General features: G+C 46.6%; 1 protein-coding gene across 5 annotated transcripts in view; it reads left to right on the top strand.

Moving 5' to 3' along the window:
- Positions 1-20,753, top strand: part of RNF24 (ring finger protein 24) — an 82,400-nt gene that overhangs the window by 37,526 nt on the left and 24,121 nt on the right. Inside the window, exon 2 of one of the 5 annotated variants that reach the window (XM_083459117.1) lies at positions 9,090-9,218. The exons of the other annotated variants lie outside the window; for them this stretch is intronic. Coding sequence (XP_083315243.1) covers positions 9,142-9,218 — 77 coding nt within the window. The 5' untranslated portion in view covers positions 9,090-9,141. The remainder of the gene's footprint in view (positions 1-9,089; positions 9,219-20,753) is intronic. 5 annotated transcript variants of the gene reach the window in all.

Here is a 20,753-nt window from a genome sequence, read left to right as displayed (position 1 = left end):
GGTAGCCATCCCCATCTCCATTAAATTGCCCAACCCTCTTTTAAAGCCATCCCAGTTGTTGGCCGTTGCTGCCTCCTGCAGCAGGGAGTTCCTTAGTATTTATGGGACCTCCTCTCCTGGTCTGCCCGCAGAGGACCTTAAGGTCCATGAATAATCATAGTTTAGAGGTCCTGGGCCCTAAGGAAATCAGATTATCCTTCACCAGGGCCTTCTCAGTGATGGCTCCAACCTGGTGGAATGCTCTGTCCCATGAGACTAGGGCCATGCAGGACTTGATCTCCTTCCACAGGACCTGTAAGACAGAGCTATTCCGCCTGGCTTTCAATTTGAACTTAGCCTGATCTTTTGTTCCCCTTCCTTCCCTCTCCCTCCCCTTTTTATGAAGATTACCCGCTCTGGGATCCCACAGCTAATTCCCCCCTGGTCTCCTCGCTGGCCCAAATAGGACTAATCTAGCCAGCTAGCCCTGGTGATCATCCAATGTTTATTGGGTGGATTTCCCCCCTAAATTGATTTTTGAATTGTGAATTTATTGTTATTCATGTTTTATACTGTATTTTAAGCTGTTTTTTGTTGTATCAATTAAAGTGTTTTAAATTTGTTGTTAGCCGCCCGGAGCCTGGTTTTCTGAACTGGGAAGGGCGGGGTATAAATAAAATTATTATTATTATTATTATTATTATTATTATTATTATTATTATTATTATTATATTATATTATTATTATTATTATTATTATTATTATTATTATTATTATTAGTTTAACCATATACCGTGTGAAGTATTTTCTTTTCTCCATCCGGAACCTCCCGAACCTTTGATGCCCACAAGTTGCAGTGTTGCAGACTACATCCATCTTCATTGCAGTGAAAAAGTACTTCTATTTTTCCCAGTCAGCTGTAGCAATTGATTTTTTCATGCGGCACCAACTTCCCTTCCACTCTGTATCTGCCCTGTCAGCTGCAGCGGCTTCTACTTCTCTGTTTTTTTGTGCTCTTTAAAATACGGGTGAATATTTAAAGGGGGGGGGAGGTAAGCCAGCTGTTTTTAATGTGTGTTTGTTGTTGAAGCAAATCCAAACATCTTCCTACGTGCATTTCTAAGCTGGAAAGGCTTCCAGTTTGTTTCATGTGTAAGTTAATATTTTTCTCCTTAGGTCAACATTCGTAGTGTCTAAAATGAGGTGGGACAAGGAGGAAAAACATTGATGTGAAACATAATCTAGTTACTTGAAAAGAGGAGTTAATGTTTGGACTGTGGGTCAGTTTCGCTTGCTTGAGGGACCATCTCTCTCTCTTATTTTAGTTCCCTCAACAGTATCCACCTTTCCTGTGTCATCAGTGGCATAACCCAGAGGTTTTCCAGATGTTGCCACGCTATAATTCCCATCACCCCTGATGGATGTCGGAGTCCAGGATTTTGTGGAAGGTCACTACCTCCCCATCCCTGGCACAGCCATTTCGTCCTTTCCCCCAACTATAATCAGAATAAAAAGCATGCATTTGTGTACATTCAATCTTTGCGGCATTTATTTTCCCCTCTCCTTGTTGTCTCACCCAGGGCTTTCCCAAACTTGGGTCTCCAGCTATTTTTGGACTACAACTCCCATCATCCCTAGCTAGCAAGACCTGGGATGGTCAGGGATGATGGGAGTTGTAGTCCAAAAACAGACCCAAGTTTGAGACACCCTGGTCTAGCATGTTGACCTGCTTAACACATACAGATGTAATGCGTTCCTGTTCAGCTTCCAAAATGTTCAACAACCGAGGCGTGGCTTCCGATTGGCTGCAGGAGCTTCCTGTGCTCAAGCGGAAGCCACGTCGGACATTCAGCTTCTGAAAACAGGAGCATTTACTTCTGGGTTTTCAGCATTCAGGAGCCAAAACGTTCCAAAACAAGAGGTGTTCAGGAGCCGAGGTTTGACTGTAACAGTAATCCATGGTTTGTTTAACAGACCATCACGTAAACCACCAATTGTCCTACAGATGATCAAAGAAACCATGGTTCACCTTCTCCAAAGTTTTGTTTTGCTTTGTAGCTGTTTGTGCCTTTGTAGTCAATAGAGCATCCAAGCTTGGGTTAGCCAAGCAAACTGTAGTTAAGAAAGGAAGCTGTGTGCGCCCATGACGCCAAGCCATAGTTAAAACTAGCCAAGGTTCCTAGTTCAGCCACTGGGGAGGGTTTTCGCATAACACCAAGCCATTGTTTAATAGACCAGGCCGTTTTTAGACTGCAGAGTCTTTCGAGGACAGAGACCTGTCCCTCTCTCTCGGATGAGGTTACTTCATACCGTTCCCCCATACACAGCTGACCCTGTAGAAAGAACAATAAGTCTTCTTGGTTTCATTCGCCTTCCTGTATGTTATATAATCTCCTGTCAGTTCCAAGGATGAGAAGTGATTCTAGCAGTTTAAAATCAATACTCCCATCCCTTTGTACGAAGAGACCCAAATTAATTTGTTCGGTTCCTCCCACACCGAAGAGGGTGTACCAAGGAAATTGCAAGTTATGTAAGCCCCCAGCTTGCAGGAGTGGTGACCTTCTGCTGATCACGCAGAGCAAGGGGAAGTTTTCCTTGCCCGTTATTCAGTATTCCTGTCAATCCTGACTTCTTCTGAATGGCACAAGCGGTGCCGTTCCCCGGCAGGCCTGCGATAAATGAAAGCAAAACACTGGATATGACTGTTTGATCTCTTCCTTTCCCACCAATCGCCAGAAAACAAAGAAAGGGAAAAGTGAAACCTTCAAGGGACAGAGTGGGAGAGGAATGGAGTCTGAGTTTGTTGATTCCGCTCCACATTGCAAAGCTAGGATGCATGATTAAATACCTTTTCCTGGGCAGATGGAACGTTTACCCTTGCTAATGGCAGACCATGCCTTCAGATCCTGCTTTCTGACCAATTCTGAATTATGGCTCAGGTTCTGGGTGGTTCGTGGGCTAACTGTGGCCCTCCAGGCATTCCCATCTGGCCCCCAGGGCTCTGCAGGCCACACCTGTCGCCAGCCCTGCCTCTCACTCTTGAGTTTCTTTTTCCTGTCTGGAACGTGCCTTCAAACTCTTACTAATACCTCTTCCGGAGAGTACAAGACTCTTATCCTAAGGGTCGTGGATTCGAGACCCAAATTGGGTGAAAGATTCTTGCATTTCAGGGGGGGTTGGACTAGATGACCCTTGTGGTCTCTTCCAACTTTACAATTCTGTGATTCCTTGTGTGGAGAGGGGTGTTTATAGGAACTAGCCTACTGCTGTTGTTGGCATCCATCCATCTCAAGAGACAGTGGAGTGACCTTCCAGGGGTGAAATCAAACTACGGTCATACCTCGGGTTACAGACGCTTCAGGTTGCGTTTTTTTGGGCTACAGACCCGCCGAAACCCGGAACTACCAGAACGGGTTACTTCTGGGTGACAGCGCTCGCGCATGAGCAGATACATTAAATCGCGTTTTGCGCATTCGCAGAAGCGCTACCCGTGCATGTGCAGACGTGCCGCTGTGGGTTGCGAAGCCCCGTTCGCATCCGGAAGCAAACGCAACCCACATCTGCGCGGGTCACGATTCGCCGCTTCCGCACATGCGCGTGACATCATTTTGACCGTCCGCACATGCGCGAGCGGTGAACCCCGGAAGTAACGCGCTCCGTTACTTCTGGGTTGCTGTGGAGCGCAACCCAAAAGCGCTCATCTTGAAGTATATTCAACCCGAGGTATGGCTATACTGCATTAACAGCACTGAAGTGACTTCCCCAGGGTGCAAGCCTGGGCAGGGTACATGGAAGTCCTGGGCTGCCCAGAAGACAAGGCCTCCCTCTCAGCCTCACTGATGGGGTCCAAAGGAAAGCAGAGGAATGCGTTTGACACCAGGAGTTGCTGGAAGGAGACGTACAAGGCGCCATCCAACCGCCTTAGGGACTTCAGATTTGTGTAGAATTTACTCCTCAGCATTTTCTTCTCCTGAAGATGTCCTGCAAGGCAGTGAAAGTTTAGGGTGAGAGTTTTCCTTCACCTAGATGGGCTACTTCCCCAGGTTGATGAGGAGATTTCACCCCTCCCATACCCAAGAATCTCCTGATGATCTCCTGATGGTCTCTGCTGACTCTCCAGAGAGGAGGAGGTGTGTCCTGCCTATCTACTTATTCTGCCCAGCAACATATCAGTCTGTGTGTGTGAGTGAGAGACAGTCAGTCAGTGTATCGGAGAAAGTGAGAGTGTTAGAGATTCTAGAGATAAGATTGCTGCTAAGTGCAGCTGCAGACTCTCAGTGTAGCATTGATTTATGCTTAGAATATTCAGCTCTGTATATAGTTTTGTATCATAGTTGTAGTTACAGAATAAAAGGAAGATATTTTACAGAGCTGCTCTCCGAGTGGTTTATACTCCGCAAGACTCTGCAAAACTCTGCTGCGCAACGACTGAAGTATTGAGACAGTGAATCCGGTGCTCTCAGCTCTGAGCTGTGAGTCCACAGCACTGTGACCTGTTCCTGTGAGAAAGGAGGTCTCTGGCGGTGCTACCCAGCTCGCCTAGCCCAGTCGGGGTTGAGGTGCATGAGTCCAGTTGGTGCACTGGCTTTCCAGGGCGATGCTGACAGTTGATAGTTCCCCATCTGCCCCTCACTTCCCTCTATGGGACACGCAGAACTGCCTTCTTGACCGTTGGACCCATTCTTGGTCTCATCTGGTCAATCCGCCAGGACCCTGTCTTTGCATGCAGGTAAATTCCCTAGCTCCCTGAGGGTTTGAGACCCATCGGCTACCCTCACCTGGTTTAGCCGGCCAGTTGAAGCCATTCCCTAGATGTGGCTGCTGTCGCATGCTGGCAGCTTCCAGGAGCCACAGGTGAGACCTGAGTGCAGGGTAGGCATCAAAGTTAGACAAACTACCCTAGAAGGCGCATGATGTGCCCATCACCAGAGTTGCTACCCCTCCTCTAACACCCTTTATTCCCCACTGTACAGTAGCCTACTGTACAAAGGTAAAATTAACACCTCCACCCACTTTTCCTCTGGCCCCATCCACTCTTGACATGCAGCCCCCAGAGAATTACCCAGAAAGGGAATGTGGCCCATGGACATTGCAGGGGGTTGGACTAGATGCCTGTTTGGGGTCCCTTCCAGTTCTATGATTCTAACTGAAAAGGGCTCTCCATCCCCGGTTTAGGTATTCAGGCACAGCCCTCAACCATTACGGAAAACAAACCACGGTTAAGTGTTACACCTCTTTGATTTTCAAGATCAATATTAGTTTATTGTGTAAATAATGGCCATTGCAATCGGACTTGGGTCACAGGCTGTTTAAACAGACAAACATATTCAAATTAACTCTTATTTTCTTCCTGGAAATTTCATCTCTATGTTTTTTCACTGCCACGGTGAAGCTGACCTCTTGCCATGCGGTCAGTTGTCCTTGAATGGTCAATTTTATTTTCATCACCGGCTCTTCAGCTTGCGTTGCCTGAGCAAATAAATCAAGTAGGAATTTATTCGTAGATAAAGCATGAGCTGTTCAAGGGAGAGGTTTTCCATCACTAGTACCCAAACTTTTTTCCTCCAGGGACCACTTGAAAATTGCTAAGGGTCTCTCTCAGTGGACCACTTAAAGGGATTTTTTGGTAATGCACTGCTGTGCTAGGTACTGTGGGGTTTTTAATTGTATTTCTGTTTCTTTTGTTATATATTGCATTACCATTCAACTTCCACAGAATTCAGATTGTAATACGATAAAATACAGTTTTAAGAACAAAGAGGAGCAGTAAAAATACCCCTAACAATGTGAATATTTGTTGCAATGGATGTGCCGTTTTCAACCATGAAGCATGTGGAAACAGTGTGGGTATTCCTGGCCCAGATGTTTCAGCCTTTCTATCCCATGGAAGTGAAGCAGTGTGCTGCAGTGGTTAGAGTATCAGACTAGGACCAGGGATAGTTTGTAGTCTCTGTTTCAGAAGGGTCTTTTTGTAATGTCTGAAATATTGAAACTTTTGAACCATTAAGGCTCGTTGCACAGAGATAAGCAACGCAACCCTAACTTTGTCTGCTCAGAAGTTAAGTCTTACTGAATTCAGTGGGGCTTACTCCCATAGAAGTGGGTCTGGGATTGCACCTCTCAGCATGGAAATAGCTTTCCAAAATGTCTAATACTAATGTGCCAAAAAAAGCCAGTGAAGCCTGGCTCTGTTCCATATCTTACTCAGTATTTTTTATTTAGTTATGATTAATTAAGAGCTGTTTGTAACTTTCCAACAAAATATCCATGACACAAATATCCTGCAAAGCACAAACATTTCCTTTATTTTGGTGACTCCTATACGCTTTTTATAAAAAGGCTTTTCCAGATCTAGACCTACACTCCAAAAGCTGCCTTTTACAACTGCATTTGGATTATTATTATTATTATTATTATTATTATTAATACCCCGCCCATCTGGCTGTGTTTCCCCAGCCACTCTGGGCAGCTCAACAGAATATTAAAAACACGGTAAAACATCAAACATTAAAAACTTCCCTAACCGGGGCTGCCTTCAGATGTCTTCTAAATGTCAGATAGTTGTTTATTTCTTTGACATCTAATGGGAGGACATTCCACAGGGCGGGCGCCACTACCGAGAAGGCCCTCTGCCCGGTTCCCTGTAACTTCGCTTCTCTGCCGCTGAGACCATATAACACCGGTCCTACATTGGCTCCCAGTACGTTTCCGAGCACAATTCAAAGTGTTGGTGATGACATTTAAAGCCCTAAACGGCCTCAGTCCAGTATACCTGAAGGAGCATCTCCACCCCCATCATTCAGCCCGGACACTGAGGTCCAGCGGCAAGGGTCTTCTGGCGGTTCCCTCCCTGCGAGAAGCGATATATTATTGTTGTTGTTGTTGTTATAGTGACATCATAGTGCTTTAAATGCACCGCGTGACTGTGGCCTTAAATTGATCAGCTGTTGGGTTTGCTGCGCATGCGTTTTCGGGGGTGTTGGAGGTGGATGAACGCAAACGTAGAGTGTGATGCAAAACCAGCTTCCAACAGGGCCAAAGTTGCCCTGGAGATAGCCTTTTGGTGAACTTGTCATTCGGAGGTTTGGGGTGGAGATAGTCGTGCCCTGCCTGCGTAGGACATTGGCCAATGCGTCCCCTCCCTCCCTCCTCCTCTCTCTCCCTCGCTATTTGCATTTCGTCAGTGCGGCCGGACGGTGTTGCAACTTTTACAGCGCCGTTTCCAAATCGGCCAGCTGGTAAATGGGTAACTTTTCTGTCCTGGTTGCATAGTCTCTCCTCCTGATCATAAGTGGTCAAGGCAGGAAGGGGGGCGGGGGGACGACAAAGAAGGACCACACACACAGGCCAAGTGTGTTTGAATGTAGTTGGCTAAGCAGTTGGCTCCTTACCTCTCTCGCCCTGACCTAGCCACTGTGATCCACGCGACGGTCACCTCCAGACTTGATTATTGTAACTCGCTCTACGTGGGGCTGCCCTTGAGACTGACCCAGAAACTCCAGCGGGTGCAGAATGCTGCAGCGAGACTCCTTACAGGGTCCTCACCGCAGGATCACATTCACCCGGTGCTATACCAGCTACACTGGCTCCCGGAGGAGTACAGGATCAGGTTCAAGGTGCTGGTTTTAACCTTTAAAGCCCTATACAGTGGTACCTCAGGTTACAGATGCTTCAGGTTACAGACGCTTCTGGTTACAGACTCTGCTAACCCAGAAATAGTACCTCGGGTTAAGAACTTTGCTTCAGGATGAGAGCAGAAATTGTGCTCCAGTGGCACGGCGGCAGCATGAGGCCCCATTAGCTAAAGTGGTGTCTCAGGTTAAGAACAGTTTCAGGTTAAGAACGGACCTCCGGAACGAATTAAGTTCTTAACCTGAGGTACCACTGTACAGCCTAGGACCCTTGTACCTGCGGGACCACCTCTCCTGGTATGTCCCATGGACGACCTTACGGTCTTCAAACAAAAACATCTTGGAGGTCCCGGGCCACAGGGAGGTTAGGCTGGCCTCAACCAGAGCCAGGCTTTTTCAGCTGTGGCCCCGATCTGGTGGAACGCTCTGTCACAAGAGACTAGGGCCCTGCGGGACAGAGCTGTTCCACCAGGCCTTTGGCCAAGGCACAGTCTGACCCCCTCCTTTGGTAATCCTCATAGAAATCTAGCCCAATGGTTGCCATTAATTTGATTCTGAATTGATTTTAGAATGAATTGATTTTAGAATGCTGTGTTACTTTTATTGTAGTTAGCCGCTCTGAGCCCGGCTTCGGCTGGGGAAGGCAGGATATAAATAAATTATTATTATTATTATTATTATTATTATTATTATTATTATTATTATTATTAACTCAGCTGTATAAGCTAGGTGCCAAACAGCTCTTTAAGCCAGGCTTACAGTCACCAAAACGGAACGCCTAGTTGCCATTTGGGGGCCAGGCAGATCTCAAGTTGTATTTTTCATTCTGCGTGGCTTTTGGCTTCCGGAAAGTCGTTTAACTGGACACTGAGTGAAGAAGCTCTCCCTTTGTCCGTCTTCCGCCGTTTCCCTCGGTTCTTGCCGGCACTGCGTTTTGTGAAACCACGCTGAGAATCTCTCCTCCTGCTTCCCCCTGGGGGAGAGAATAGGATCTGGGTCTTGGCATCGACCAGTGGGAACATAACGTAGCATTTTGGGATGATTGAGGATTAGATATTATTAGCTCTGTTCTGGGCATCCGTTTCGCCCTGGCAGAAATCCCATACATGAACCCCATGTTGAAACCTCATGTTGTTGCCGTGTTGCCTTTTTAACCGGGGAGTCTCCCAACCCCCCCATTGAAAACCTAAAAATTATATCCTAGGACGTGAGCCGACTTAAAGCCTCTCTGCTGCCTCTCCTCCCATACGCCCCTTTTGCTCAAGTTAAAAAATAGTTACTTAGAAATTGCTACCAGCTGGAGCTAAGCCTCTCTGAACTTTCCCCTTCTTCTTTAAATAACGTTTGTGGTGTATTCTTGGCCAGCGTTTTGACATTTCTTGGAACCAACAAATCTCTCTCTCTCTCTCTCTCTCTCTCTCTCTCTCTCTCTCTCGCACACCAACACACAACACATGCACAATTATTTCCTTTTCACAGAATTGTAGAGTTGGAAGGGACCACGAGGGTCATCTAGTCCAACCCCCCTGCAATGCAAGAATCTTTTGACCTAGGTGAGACTCGAACCCATGACCCTCACATTACAAGTCTCAAGCCGGTTCAAATGAGGTACATTTCATCTCTGATTTCCCTTAGACTTTCCTTAGTTTCTTTCTTATCTTTTCCTTCTCCCGTAATTCTTTTGGGTTTTGAGACACTCTCTCTGTCCGGTGCTAAAAATCTGAGGAAATCCTACATGGAAAACTGTATTTCCCTGTGCACAACAGCTGTTCCTTTCCAGTTTTCTGCAAAAGCAAAGGTTGGTATTCAGCTAACTTGTATTCAGAGAAGACCCATTGAAATCAATGGACCTAACTTGTTCATTCATTTCAATGGGCCTATTCTGAATTCTAAAAACTTAGTCAATTACCTCCCAAACTGTTTAGGCAGCTAGGGGGAGCGCACTTTGCTGAAGATGGGTCACTGCACCGATCCTGCGTTGTCATTTTGTTTTCCAAAGGGATAGCCATGTTAATCTGTGACAGCGAAACAAGCCCAGAGTCCTGTAGCACTTTTAAAGATTAATTTGTTACGCCTTCAGCTTTTCTGGAGTAGATTCTTGCCTCCTCAAAGGAACGTCCCTCCTTCATTTGCAGGTTTCTGTGTTCATCGAGGAATGTTATTTTTAATGTTTTAGCCAAAGGTAGGGTCTGTCTTTACTCTCCCCTAGGGCTGAGAGTGGGAAATGTGGTTGGAATTTGGCTGGGGATTTTTTTGTGGCAAAGTGGTTTTCTTTCCCTTGTGTCTGTGATTTGCTTTCCTTCAGATGGACAGGCTTGCTTTTGCATGCATTTAATTTGCTTGTGCTTTTTCTTCTGGAGGAGAAGAAGAGCTTGGATTTGATATCCCGTTTTATCACTACCCGAAGGAGTCTCAAAGCAGCTAACAATCTCCTTTCCCTTCCTCCCTCACAACAAACACACCGTGAGGTGAGTGAGGCAGAGAGACTTCAAAGAAGTGTGACTAGCCCAAGGTCACCCAGCAGCTGCATGCGGAGGAGCGGGGAATCGAACCCGGTTCACCAGATTACGAGTCTACCGCTCTTAACCACGACACCACACTGGCTGTCTGGTGGTCCAGAGCCAGACCAACCCTGGGCTCCCAACTCCCATCATCCAGTGTGGCCAATGGTTGGGGATGATGGGAGTTGTAGTCCAACTAGATATTGATGAGCGTCAAGTTGTCCACCCCTAATGCAGATCTAACATGGGATACTAAATGGCAGAGAAACAGGCATGCGGACCCTAACAGGTGTTTTCAAGCGTTTTCATCAAACCGCTAGGTTCTGAGGTTAATGTTGCCTCCTTTCCCAGGAAGGTACCAGTTCCTCTGGTTTGGGCTAAGCAGATGCATGTGAATTTTGAAATACAGAAGGTGTTTTGCCCAAGCCTGCAGAGAATTTGGCCCCACCATCAGCCTGACAAAGACCTACCTCAGGACATCTCTAGCCTTCCACGCATCAGCATTGTTGACCACACGCTTGAGGTGGTCAATGATTTTCTCTTCCTCTCCATGGATGCTGAGCTGGACAAGCAGATTGGCAAGGCAGCGACAGCTCGCATCTCCAAAAGGGCATGGGGGAATGTGATGCTAACGTCCAATTCCAAGATGAAGGTCTACCAGGTTTACATGTTGAGCACGCAGCTTTATGGAAGTGAGTTGTGGGCAGATTAGAACCGCCAGGAGCAGCACATGGCAGGACAGAGTCCCCAGCAAAGATGTGCTCTCCAAGCCCGGCATGCTCACACGTCTGTCTCAGCGACATCTGCGCTGGCTTGGTCATGTTCTCAGAATGGAAGATGGCAAGATCCCCAAAGATGGGCTCTTATGGGGAGCTGGCTTCAGGCACCAGGCCTGTTGGCAGACCAACTCTGCGTTTCAAAGACGTCTGCAAACATGACAACATGGCTGGCAACATCAGCCATGTGAGAATCCCTTGTGCGGTGCCTGGAGGGAGAGAGTCAAGTCGGGCAGTGACCGGAGGAGGAATGACCGCAGGGAGGAGTGCAGAGAGAATGAACTCCCTGTTGCATCTGCGGCAATACAACCGGTCCCCTTCGTCTGCCCCAGCTGCAACAAAACATGTCTCTCCTGTATTGTTCTCTACAGCCACAGCAGGCGCTGCAAGTTCCAACAGTTTGACTTCACCCCCAAAGACGCACTCCTCTGTTGTCTCCCGAGACAGTCGGATGCCAATCAGAAGGTGGCTGACACTCAGTTGTCAGGTATCTTTTTAGCGTCATAAGCTAAGTTTCCAGGGTTCGACGCTGACCACGATGGAACCTCAAGCCGGGTTTTTGAAAGCAACCGCAGGAAATCAATGTTAGGGCTGTGTATATCCCAAACATTCGCCTCGGGCACCCCCGACTCTGTTGTTGTCTCTCTGTGTTGTGGTTCAAGCAATATGGCTTTCAGTGTTTCTTACTTCTTGCAGTCTTGCACCCTGCTGTAATTTTCCTCTCTGCCACTGTTGAGCTGTTTTGGTATCTTTCTTCCTCTCCTTTTGATCTTCCTCATAGGCCAGCAGTCCTATCTTTCCTGCAGAGGTGTGTCAACTTCCACTGAAACAGATTGTGATCCGTGGAGGTTTCTAAGGAGAGTTTGGACGGCCACCTGTCATGAATGCTTTAGTTGAGATTTCTTCGTTGCAGGGGGTTGGAATAGATGACCCTTCCAACTCTGGGATTCTGTGACTGCTGACTTTCGCCCCACCCACCCCAATAGTCATTTGCTGACATACAAAGCTGAGGGGAGCCAAGGAAAAAGAATGGAGGCAGTTTGCAGGGTGGGGGGACAGATGACAGGACTGGAGGCAAGGAAGGGAAAAAAGAGACATTTTGAGTATGTCAACGGCTGACCACTGTTGGAGGCAGGATACTGGTCTCCTGTGGGTCTTGATCTGATCGAGAAAAGCAGTTATTGGGGTTCGAATCAACATCTTGAGACCTTACGCAATGTGAGTTCAGTCCTCAAATCAGGGTTTAACTTTGAGCCTCTTTATATACTGTTGACATATTTCCAACACGTTCATTCTGTGAAAAGTGCGAAGGGGAGCTGTGCTTTCACTGGTCCCAAGTATTAAACTACAGTGGTGCCTCGCAAGACGAAAAGAATCCATTCTGTGATTCTCTTCATCTAGCAGTTTTTTCGTCTTGCGAAGCTAGCCCATTGACGGATTAGCGCTATTAGCGCTTTTAGCGGCTTTTAGCGGCTTATCTGCTGATCGGATCAGCTGATAAGCGGCTTAGCGGCTTAGAAAAGGGGGGGAGGGGGGGAAACTGCAGGAACTCGCAAGACATTGTCGTCTTGCGAAGCAAGCCCATAGGAGATTCGTTTTGCGAAGCACCTCCAAAGCGGAAAACTCTTTCGTCTATCGAGTTTTCCGTCTTGCGAGGCATTCGTCTTGCGGGGCACCACTGTATTGATTTAAACTATTGGTGGATTGAAACACTGACCTTCTAACAAACGGATTACATTTATTTTCCTGTTGCTCAATCTTCAGTTATCGGTTTTGTTGTTGAGATCTCAGAGGACTTGTTAAGACGATTTGCAACTTCGTAATAAACAGAAGCCGCCTTTCCCTGTGTGGTGGTGATAATGACATCAGAGCGTGGGTGGTTGGTGATGACATCACGCTGTGTAGGCGGTGCTTATGGCAAAAGTGGGTTGGGCTATTGCACAGCCTCTTGGCATTAGGGCAGCCTTCTCTGGCCTGTTGCTTCCCAAATATTTTGGATCAGCCGCAGCCAGCATAATAGAGGGCAAAATTCCACCCTCCAGTCATTTGTTTTCTTCTTCTAAACTATTAACCATCAAGAATATAGCCTCTTCCACTTTAAATCTCTCCTTTCTCAACAGCTGCCTTGCAGAGGAAAAACTTGGAAAAGTTTTGACTCTTCAGCCAGTAATGTGTGGAAATATGCTTTCTTGTCGGTATCTGGTGGTTGTTTTTTTTAAAAAAGCCTCTTAATCTCTTGCCTCTGGCCAAAGGCAAAATTATCTCTGAAATGGTCGCAGAAATATTTGGCTGGTCTTTCTCCCGGGGCATTTTGGCACTCTTTATTTAAACGTTATCTCCTAAAGAGCATATTGAAGAATGTGACTCAGAAGAGAACGATCCCGCAGGTCGCAACGGAGTACATTTCCGAGTGTTTCTTTCATTCTCGGCTTTTTAAAGCATATTTTAAGAAGCATTTTTTTAAAGGGAAAAGAAAACATGTTTCAGAAGGTGGGGCAGGGTCTCCCTTGGGAAGAACTCCTGACAGCCTGTGTTAGAAGACGATAATCGGGCAGGAGGTTTATTTTTTGAGGGGAGCAGACAGACACTGCCAAGGGTTAATTTGTCCTAGTGAGAATTCTGCCTTGTTTTGTGTTCAGAATCTGGAAATCCCTGCTGTTCATAGAACAGCTGAATGGATTCAGTTATTAAAGACGCTTTACTCTGTTTGCCGTTAATGCCTAGATATTTCCTGGGTATAGGCAGTATTTGTGCCCCACAAACAATGTCTGGGCATGTCGCAAGTATATTTTCATTTAGATTTTGCAAAACCTAAATTTTTCTGACTTCTCCATCATAATTCTTAGTGTTTATGGAGCACTCTAGAGTGCTGTACATAACATCACTTTTAGGTAATCCTCACGACAGGCCGGCGATGTAGTTTAGTAGTGGTATTATCTTCCCTGTTTCGTTTTATTGTTATTATTTATTGGATTTGTATTCTGCCCTATACCCAGAGGTTTTGTAGGGGGTGGGACACCTTGCCCGAGGATCGAGCTCTGTGCTGCAACATAAACGCATCTCACACAACTCTGGAGGCAATTATATCGAGCTTCCCAATGACAAAATAAGACATCTACATTCCACCGAGTGTCCGTGTCTTTAAATAGAGCCTTTGCATAATTGCAGACAGAGTTGTGCTTCTTGATTTCTCTGTCTTCCTTTGCGTGGTGTTTGGCTGACGACGGAAACACGTGGCCCGTCTAGCACCGAGGGCTCGCCGGCACTCCCGCTTGTTCCGTGCCTAGAAAGCATGTGTCCAAGATCTGTGTCTTGAGACCTTTTTTCCAGTTGCCTCTCGGTGCTTTCCCCGCGAAAACCTGCTCTTTAGTGCGGAATTGGAACAAATGTCCCCTTGCGGAAAACCCGGCTGACGTTTGCTCAGATTCAGCGGCAGAGAGTGGGTGTCCCTCCCAGGGAAAGCGGTCAGACAGGCGTCTTTGTCTCATGATCTAAAGGAAAGAAACGGGTTGTTTGCTGGAACATGAAGGTTGTGGTGGCAAAGTGGGATGTGCTGGTTGTCTGGAACCTGAAACAGAGGACCTTAAGGTCCATGAATAATCATAGTTTAGAGGTCCCGGGCCCTAAGGAAGTCAGATTATCTTCCACCAGGGCCAGAGCCTTCTCAGTGATGGCTCCAACCTGGTGGAATGCTCTGGCCCATGAGACCAGGGCCCTTCAGGATTTAACCTCCTTCCATCAGGCTTGTAAGACAGAGCTATTCTGCCTGGCCTTTAATTTGAATTCAGCCTGCTCTTTTATTTCCCTTCCCTTCCCTCCCTTTTATGAAGATTACCCACTCTGAGACCCCACAGCTAATTCTCCCCTGGTCTCCTCGCTGGCCCAAGTAGGACTCATTTAGCCAGCTAGCCCTGGGGATTATCTAATGTTTATTGGATGGATTTCCCCCCTAAATTGATTTTTGAATTCTGAATTTATTGCTATTCACGTTTTATACTGTATGTTATGCTGTTTTTTGTCGCATCAATTTCAGCATCAATGTTGAGCCTTGTGGAAAGATAACTGCCTAGGTAGGAGAAGTGAAATATGTACATCATATAGGAGCCAACACAACACGAAACACTGTTGCTGTATGTAGGTTTTATTTTATTGGTTTTTTATCTTATATTTTGGAAATGTACATCCAGGTTTTTTCCCTTTACATTTTTGGGGGGCCCCCAAGAGAGTAGGGCCCTAAGCTATAGCTGGTTTGGCTTATACATAAATCTGGCACAGCCCACTTCATAAAAGAGCAGTGATAAGGCTGCAGGGATGTATTATGTGGAAGATTAGGCAACTGAGGTGAGCAAACACCAGGCCGAGCGCACACAAAACACACCTTTGCCCCACCTTGAGCAAAGTATTCTCGCACCCCTGGCCCCAGCCCCGATCCTCCGCAGCTGCTTATTCCTTCGGAAGCATGCCACAAATGTGGGTTGTTTGCAGTGTCAATTTGGCTTTTCGTTTTTAAAATGTAGCTGTTTCAGTCTTCATTATCATCATCATCATCATTGTTTTGTTTGCCGCCTTTCCATACTTGGAACTATGCTCAAAGCGGCTTAAAACACGACAAAATTTACATAATTACCAACATAGCAGAAGTCATAAACTATAAATAAAGCACATCAAAACATACACAACCAAATGGAAACAATTTCCACGTAAATCATAAGATTTAAGATACAACAACAAAAATAATAAATAATAATAAATTTTTATTTATACCCCGCCCGCCCCAACCAGAGCTGGGCTCAGGGCAGCTAACACCAGTAAAATTACAACTTAAAAAACCCCCAATTTAAAATACAGGTTAAAATATAATTTAAAATGCAGCCTCGTTTTAATAGTAGCCCATAGATCAAAACCATAAGGGGAGGGAAACATAAGGGTCAGACTGAGTCCAAACCAAAGGCCAGGCGGAACAGCTCTGTCTTGCAGGCCCTGCGGAAAGATGTCAAGTCCCGCAGGGCCCTAGTCTCTTGTGACAGAGCGTTCCACCAAGTCGGGGCCAGTACTGAAAAGGCCCTGGCCCTAGTTGAGACCAATCTAACCACCTTGCAACTTGGGGCCTCCAAGGTGTTGTCGTTTGTGGACCTTAAGGTCCGCCATGGGGCATACCAGGAGAGGCGGTCCCGTAGGTACATGGGTCCTAGGCCGCATAGGGCTTTAAAGGTCAAAACCAGCACCTTAAACCTGACCCTGTACTCCACCCGGAGCCAGTGCAGTTGGTAAAGCACTGGATGAATGTGATCCCGCGGCAAAGACCCCGTAAGGAGCCTCACCGCGGCATTCTGCACCCGCTGGAGTTTCTGGGTCAGCTTCAAGGGCAGCCCCGTGTAGAGCAATTTACAATAGTCAAGCCTGGAGGTGACCGTGGATCACTCTGGCCAGGACAGGGTGAGAAAGGTAAGGGACCAACTGCTTAATACGGCGGAGATGGGAAAATGCCACCTTTGCTGTGGCTGCAACCTGCGCCTCCATGAAAAGGGAGACGTCAAAGGTTACACCCAAGCTCTTGACAGAAGGCGCTGGCACTAATTGAGCCCCTGCAAGAGATGGGAGTTGGCCCCCCAACCCCATGTCATCGCAACCCAGCCAGAGGACCTCTGTCTTCGAAGGATTTAACTTCAACCGGCTCCCACGCAGCCATCCAGCCACAGCTTCCAAGCATCTGGTCAGAGTGTCCGGGGCCGAGTCAGGGCGGCCGTCCATCAACAGATAAAGTTGGGTGTCAATAATATCAATAACAGCAACAAGCTCTCTCAACACCCCTCTAGTCCAAGAATCTGTTCGACAGCCTCAGCTTTTGTAGCTGGAGTCAGTCCGCACTCCACTCTCCCAGGCCAGATGGGAAAGGGCCAGCCAGGCAAGGCGCAGGGCTCACAGCCAAGATGGTCTCATTTAAAACAACACAGATAAAAATTAAGAACAATTTAAAAGAGGAGCCCACCCCAAGCCAGGTGGAGAGAGGCAAGGGCACGACCCTTCAGACCCACAGCAGGCAATCCTCCATTCTTCTCGAGCCGTGTCTGAGGTTTTCGTGCCAAGTTTCCCTTCCTTTCAGTTTTTTCCTTGTTCTCCTGCAACTTCCAACAGATGCAAAGTGCAGAAAAGAGAATCCCGTTTTGTCTCCTCCTGGCTGCCTTCAAAGGAGGATTAGCCCAATTCAGGGGGAGATACAGCTGTCAATGGCTACTAGTCATCGCAATGGCTTTGTGTTCCTTCCAAGATCAGAGCCGCCATGCTACAGCAGGTGACCCCGAGGTTCCAAATTTCAGTGGCGCCTTGTGCGATGCCAAAGTTCAGTACCCCCCTCCCTCTCATGCACCATTCTAAACAGGGTGGATAAAAAATCAATTATTATTTTTTAACAAAATAAAAAAAATCCAGTTTTTTTTAAAAAAATTAAATTGGATTTTTTAAATTTAAATCTGGGTTTTTAAAATTTAAATCGGATTTTTAAAATAATATGCTTTTGGAGGAAAAATCTTTCTAAAGATAGTTTCCTTCTTAAGTTACATTATAGTGCAAAGGCTATTCATCAGGAAATAAGGATTTGTTTTAAGTTCTCCGTGTTGCTAAAACTCAGTCTTAATGTTGTTGTTGTTTTTTAAAAAAGATTGTTTAACCACATCAATTAACAAACATGGATACATATGCTATAACGTTATTGTTTTAGTTAAATAAATTGTTTAAATTGTTATTAAGTAAGTGATTATTTTTCTCCTTCCAATAAAGTACAGCAGAAAAGTTGTCTGAATATAAACAGTTAACTTATTAAGCCTCACAATAATTTCATAATCATCTGTCTATGTGTTTCTAATAGCGTAACCAAATCAGTATTTTTGGATATAACTGTAAAAACTGCTCTGAAAATTTATTATTCCAAAAATGAAACCTTCATCTGGTTGTAAATATTAAGATTATACCAGCAAGAATGACTCTTTCTGTAAAAAAAAGAAAGAAAAAAGATTTAAATCGTTTTGTAAAACCTTTATTGGCATCACATACAACATCCAAAACAAATCAATACAGAATTACCACTTCCCCAGTGGAACAAAACATTTGCTGAAAGAAAGGAGGCAGAGCAGTCTTATTGACTAGTGATTCAAATTGTGATTCAAATTGTGATTTCAATTGATTTGGTTTAAATCAAATCCACCCCGATTCTAAATCATAGCTGTGGCGTCCCCAACGACATCCCCGAGGCTCTGTGCCCAGGTCAACCGAACCAGGTAAAGGTAAAGGGACTCCTGACCATTAGGTCCCGTTGCAGACGACTCTGGGGTTGCGGCATTCAGCTTGCTTTATTGGCCGAGGGAGCCGGCGTACAGCTTCCGGGTCATGTGGCCAGCAGGACTAAGCCGCTTCTGGCAAACCAGAGCAGCGCACGGAAATGCAGTTTACCTTCCTGCTGGAGCGGTACCTATTTATCTACTTGCACTTTGACGTGCTTTCGAACTGCTAGGTTGGCAGGAGCAGGGACTGAGCAACGGGAGCCCACTCCGTCACGGGGATTCGAACTGCCGACCTTCTGATCGGCAAGTTACACACCCCTAAACACCCCTCTCTACATCCTGCCTCTGAATACTAACTTCTGGGTCTTGCAAGCAGGGAGAGCGTTTTGGCCCTCGCTTGACCTGCGTGCGGACATCCCATGGGGGCACCTCACTAGACCAGACATTCTGTCGACACACAGCCAAGTGCCAAGGTATGACCCGCCACGGAGGCCTCGCCCGGGTTCCCCACCCTCCTCTTTAACTTGGCACTGCAGTCAGAACCTGGCAACTTCTTGTTTGCATCCGTCTGTCTCGTGAGACAACGGAGGAGTGCGCCTTTGCGGGTGAAGTCAAGCTGTTGGAACTTGCAGCGCCTGCTGTGGCTGCAGAGACCGATACAGGAGAGACATGTTTTGTTGCAGCTGGGGCAGAGGAAGGTGTCTGGCCATTCTGCTGCAGATGCACCAGGGAGTTCATTCTCTCTGCACTCCTCCCACCGGTCATTCCTCCTCTGGCCACTGCTGTGGATGCATAACCTAACTGCTTGTCTCTAGGCACTGTGGCCGTCTGCAAGGGATTCCCACATTGCAGGGGTAAAGTCTGCTTGGGAGGCCCCCACTTCCTGCTCAAATTTTTGCATTGCAGTGGGGTTGGACTAGATGACCCTGGGGTCCCCTCCAGTTCCATGATTCTAGGACAGGCTTCCTCAACCTCAGCCCTCCAGGTGGTTTTGGCCTTCAACTCCCATGATCCCTAGCTAACAGGACCAGTGGTCAGGGATTATGGGAATTGTAGTCTCAAAACATCTGGAGGGCCGAGGTTGAGGAAGGACATGTTGTCTTACTGTGAGTTGAATGCATGCCAAGTAGGGTGCGTATTCCTGTGTCAGTAGACACAGAAACCCCCCCCCTTCCCCCCCTTTTTTCACCGGTCAACTTTATTCCAGGAGGTTGGGAAGCTGCAGAACAGCTCTGGCGAGAGATATTTTGCTCGAGGACTCCTAAAATTTGCCTGTTGGTTCCACCCAAAAATCACATACGTGCGCATTCCCTCGCACGGGGCGTGCAGCTAATTATTTGTTAACCAAGCTGCATTTATAATGTTTACCTCATTCATCCTCCTAACGAACTTAAGCGAAGTCAGGACACAGCCACTTGCCCAATTCTGACAAAGGAGCTAGGCTCTGAAATTGGATTTTCTCCAAGTCCAGACCTAATACTCCGACTCGCTTGTTCCCAAACCTTCTGCCCTTGCATTCCTGTAGGAGTTCCCTGTCCTGAAACAGATAGATTGATTTAAAGTCTTTATATACTTCTTTTCAGGCGGACCTCTCCAGTTTGCAGAATAATAATAATAATAATAATAATTTTATTATTTATACCCCGCCCATCTGGCTGTGTTTCCCCAGCCACTCTGGGTGGCTCCCAACAGAACACTAAAAGCAGAATGAAACTTCAAACGTTAAAAACTTCCCTAAACAGGGCTTCCTTCAGATGTCTTCTAAAAGTCAGATAGTTATTTATAAAAATTAGGCGATGAGACAAGACACGGAATTGTTTCTGCTGTTCCCTGCCTTTCAGGGGGTTGGTCTAGATGCCTCCTGGGGTCCCTTCCAGCTCTGTGGTTCAGGGCAATATTCATCTTCAGAAGCCCCTCAGTTGGAAGAGGGAAGGGAGCGGGAGGTTGACCAGGGATGGGATTTCACGTTTACAGGTGAACCCATCAAGTTCACATTTCCCGAAGCAATCTGAGACCCAAACCGCAGCAGTCCTTCAGAATTTGCACTTGTCCAACCGTTACGTGCAGTTCTCCCACCGGGTAACATGCGCAAAGACGCAAATGCTGGGGAAAATCTTGCATTGTGGGTTTCCCAAATGGATTTGTTAAATTAGGGGGAAGGGGAATTGCTTGCAAGAATGTGCACATTACGCAAGGTTGCACAAGCGTGTGTGTCCAATAGGACATGGCCATGCTAAAATGCCACTACGTTTTCAGTAAGATAAGAGTATATATATATATATATTTTTAAGCGATGATCGCAGACTGATGTGGAAATGTGGGGAAATGAACCTAAAAGATTGGAGAAACGAAAAGGAGAGAGAAACTGAAATTAAACAGGTTTGCCCAGGCTTCATGGTGGCAGCTCCCCTGACTATAGCTGTAAGTCTTATTAAGTCAGAAAATGGATCCAGGACAAAGTGAGGGGGGTCCTCTGTGCGTAGGTGACACTTGTTTTGCACACTTCGCTGTCAGGAAAGCTCTCACTCCCATCAGCAATACCCGGTGTGGCCGGTGGTCAAAAATGATCAGAGTTGTGGAATTGGCCAA

Source organism: Podarcis liolepis (genome assembly GCF_965112155.1).
Source record: "Podarcis liolepis genome assembly, chromosome: 9".
Classification (NCBI taxonomy): Eukaryota; Metazoa; Chordata; class Lepidosauria; order Squamata; family Lacertidae; genus Podarcis; species Podarcis liolepis.
Note: the sequence above shows the minus strand (reverse complement) of the source record. Positions and strands in the feature narration are given on the sequence as shown.